At 47.9% G+C, this 4,082-nt stretch overlaps 1 protein-coding gene across 1 annotated transcript; it reads right to left on the minus strand.

Annotated features, from left to right (window-relative positions):
• Positions 1-1,222: 1,222 nt before the first annotated feature.
• On the minus strand, positions 1,223-3,719 carry LOC123170087 (transcription repressor OFP13-like). The gene has a single exon (XM_044587929.1). The coding sequence runs from the start codon at positions 2,434-2,436 to the stop codon at positions 1,636-1,638; it is 801 nt and encodes a 266-aa protein (XP_044443864.1). The 5' UTR covers positions 2,437-3,719; the 3' UTR covers positions 1,223-1,635.
• Positions 3,720-4,082: the final 363 nt, after the last annotated feature.

Below are 4,082 nucleotides of genomic sequence, written 5' to 3' on the forward strand. Positions count from 1 at the left end.
GGTGGTCTTGATGTCTTCAATGTGTTTCTTATCTCCCCATGGATCCAACAGATCAAATGACCCACGAAACAATGATCAAACAGAGAAATTGTAGGTGCATTCGTGGGTTTTGATGTGCGCTACGGGCGTTGGTATAACCATGTACGGTCGCGCCGATGCTCGACTCAGGCTTTATTCTTTTGCATCGGCTTGCGGATTTGGTTTGGCCGTAGATTTTGCATACAATCTGGAGATATCCCCGACAGCAAATTTGAAGTTCCTAAGGGAGAGGTCGACAAGCTTGCAAGGATTAGTTATAGTACTAGTACTGGTCAGTTCAATTATGTGCGTAGCAGCGCCTATCTTGTAGTAGCAGCAGTAGTAGTACAATATACATACGAACAAATTCATTGATCGTTAGTATTAGTGAAAAAAAGGATGGATCGTCAGAGTTTCGCACGGCAGTAAGTAGGTACGCAGCCAGGCTGTGTGCTGGGGGCACGGGCACCAAACAGAGCTGCAGTAGGCGCTCAGCTATTGATACCGCGCAGCGCATATCAGTGCACATGCATGAAGGTAGGCTTGTTGCGTCTTGAGTTTGCCCCAAATGCATCACTCATAAACTCAGCACATCATTATTGCAAGATATTCGGTCGATTTGCATGTTAATTATTGTATAGGTATGGTGGTACGTATCAGTTATTGCTCATGCCTGACGATTACACCAGATTATTTGTTACTCTCTTCGTCTCAAAATAAATGTCTTAACTCTAATATAACTTTGTTACTAAACTTAATATAAAATTGAGACATTTATTTTGGGACGGAGGAAGTATTGGTATTCTGCACTGCTCTCGTGGATCCTACTCCGAGCAGCATGTTTCACGAGGGACGTGTGACTGAAATTCTGTGTCTGAGAAAGAAGCAACTATATATCACGCACATAACTAATTCAATCGACCCACCACATGATGACCCAGTGACTGATGTGGTTCTTTCAGCTCCAACCTGAGAATGAGATGAAGATTCCTGACGTGAAATTACTAGTAGCTAGGCCTGTCATTTCACCATCCATGTATATGATGTGGAGGCATCACGCAGGCAGAGCCAAAAGGTTTGTTGACTGACAAAATGGCAACTGTATGGCCAACGACTGCTCACACACAAAAATGGAAAAGGGAAAACGGAATTAACACATTCACAGATTTAGATCCGTCTGAAACAAGAGGGTTTCCCTTCTTCATTTCTTGTGGTAACTGAACTGTTTCTGAGAAAGAAGACCAAATTTCGGTGAAAATTCTCGCGTCCCAAACATGCTTGCAGACAACACACACGCTATACATATTTACATTTTTTTTTCATTTCATTTGATTTTCTCATACGTAATATCCGGGCTGTGCACACAAATTCAAATATAGTACGTACTCACCTAGCTAGCAAACAATCAGTTAGGTAGGCATGCACGCGCGCAGACTGACAGGCAAACACACAATAGCTAGCCAGTAGCTTCGCAAAAGGTAAATAAATGGAATCAATACTGCTAACCTCACGCTTGATCAAGCTGCACCGCATCCGGCTGGGAATTAACAGCACTTGACGCGAATCATGGCAGCAAGGGAAAACTAATCATAATCATATGTACCAGTTGAGCTCGGTTCATCCTTCTTCCTCCTTGATCTCGTCGCTGCCGCTGAAGGAGGAGGAGCCGTTGGTTGTGGCGGTGGTCGGGGAGGACGGCGAGGCGGTGTCGCTGAGCGCGACGAGCAGGTCGACGAAGGCGCCGACGATGAGGCCGTGGGTGCTCTTGCCGTTGGCCCTGAGGTACCACCCCAGCATCATCTCCATCCAGCACCAGTCCTTGACGCCATGGCTCATTACCATCTCCTCCATGGACGCCCGGAAGTCGCGGTACGGGTTCGACGAGTCCATGGTCACCGCCGTCGCTCCCTCGAACGCCACCGTCTTGTCGACCTTCCTGCTGCCGCAGCAGGTGGTAACGGTGGTAGTGTCGCTGTCCTTCACCTTCAGCTTGGCCTCGTCGAGAATGGAGGAGGAGGTGGCCGGCGTTGCGTGGGGCTCGAAGAAGAGGCGGCCGGAGCGCAGGGCGCGGATGACCGTCTCTCGCTCGTTGGCCTCAACGAGCCCGGAGGCGGCCTCGGACGCCGTGGAGAGGCTGTCGTCGACCGAGGCGAAGGAGTTGGAGAAGCACGAGTCGGCGCCGGAGTCGGGCAAGTAGGCCGAGTTCATGGTCTTGTACGCCGTCTGGTGCTGCTCTTGGTGCTGCTGCTGCCTGAAGGAGAGGGTCCTTGGCTGCTTGCAGGACGGCCATTGCCACGAGGTGGCAGACATGGAGGAAGACGAGGCCACGGAGGAAGGTGCAGCGCCACTGGCACTAGCAGCACTGTCCACCTGCTTGCTGCTGAAGATGAGAGACGTGAGGCCAAGCTTCTTGACCATGGCTGGTTTTAGTCTGATCTCAAGGAGAAGGAATCGAACAGGACGATGCACAAGAGGCAGAGGCTGTGGCTATGGTGCTCCGCCTCCCACTGGGCGTGGGCAGGGCTACTACAGCTCTACTCAATTAGAGAGAGTGAGGAAGGCGGTGTGTGTATGTGGGCTTCTGCTCAGAGGGTTGCATAGTACATATTGGCATATAATTAACAAAGCTAAGCTAGCAGCATATCAGTAGAGGACAGGAGCAATCAAAAGAGTAATCAGCTAGATTAGCTAGGTTGCCTGGTGAGCAGAGAGACTAGTTGTTCATGATGTATTTTTCAGGAGGGGAGAAAGGAAGGAAGATGCCATTGCCATGGATGGTGTGGTGGAGTGCAATTTGTGCAGATATATAGTAATGCTTCTGGCTAATCAATCACTTGGGGTGGTGTGCTGCTAAACCTCTTTTGTTTACTTGGCCATCCACGTGGAGCCTTGCTCTTGTACAAGGCTACAAGACACATGCATGATCAGTAGCTAGCTAGCTAGCAGCTCAAGAGACCGTTTAATTGGTATTGGTAGGTGCTACCTTGTTGCGATTTAATCTAATATAGGTATGCGCCGTCCATCCAATTTGCCCAGAGCAGAGATAAATGTAATGATCGATATGATCTTCACATGCGGCAAGCATTAGATTTGGGAGCCGGTGGGGTGGCGTGGTTTAATCTGCAGGCTGAGCAGAAGCAAATTAGTTGATCAGTTTCACAACAACATACGTACGTATAGGAGGATATATAATAGTAAATGCCGCAAGTGTGTAGATACCTGTTGTAATCAAATGGCGCAACAAGGTCACAGGATAGATCATTAGGTGCAGACAAGAGAGAAACGTCCTCTAATTGTTTTTTAGTACGAGTAAGTAATATTAGCAATCCACGCAGTGCGCCTAGCTAGCTCCCCATCCATCCATCCATCTGTCATGTCTCGGGATGGGCCTCATCTCCCTGCAAAGTAACCTTAATATTTCACAGATGAGACCTTGGCCTTGTTCCTTGGTGGTAGCCTGCTAGTGCCGTGCTACAGATTCTCATTCTCCCCGGTAGCTGCAATGCTGCAACCGCCATTGAAAACCGTGTTGGTGAATGAATCCCAGCAAGGCGGGCACCCTTTTTTTCTATGGTTATGGAACACATATCATCGCATTAACAAAGTAATAACAATAATTGAAAATTTACACTGCGCCCTCTTCGCAGCAAACAAGAGGGAAAATTCCACAGCAGCCGTTTCAGTTTTGCTCCCCACAGTACATTTTCTGTGCAGGCTGCAGCTTTAGCACCAAATATAGTACTGCCAACCAAAGGGTTGCACAGTACTCTTGCCCAGTTTACAGCTAATCAGACCCAATGATGGAGCATAGTGAGTACGTACTGGCAGGATCACAAGAATGAACAGCAAATTTTCTGTATGCACCTATCTCAAAATAACGTATTCACGTAGCAGAAATGTTCTCAAGTGAAGGTGATATTACAGTGACTCCTTCTGAAGCTTAACCACACTGAAGTTAAAAGACAAAGAAAGATCAAGACAAAAATGTTAGCTAAGAAATGAATGAATGGTGCTGACCGGTGGTTGCAAATATTCTCTGTGTTGCCATTCCATCCCTTCTCAAC

The sequence above is a fragment of the Triticum aestivum genome, chromosome 7D, assembly GCF_018294505.1.
Source record: "Triticum aestivum cultivar Chinese Spring chromosome 7D, IWGSC CS RefSeq v2.1, whole genome shotgun sequence".
Classification (NCBI taxonomy): domain Eukaryota; kingdom Viridiplantae; phylum Streptophyta; class Magnoliopsida; order Poales; family Poaceae; genus Triticum; species Triticum aestivum.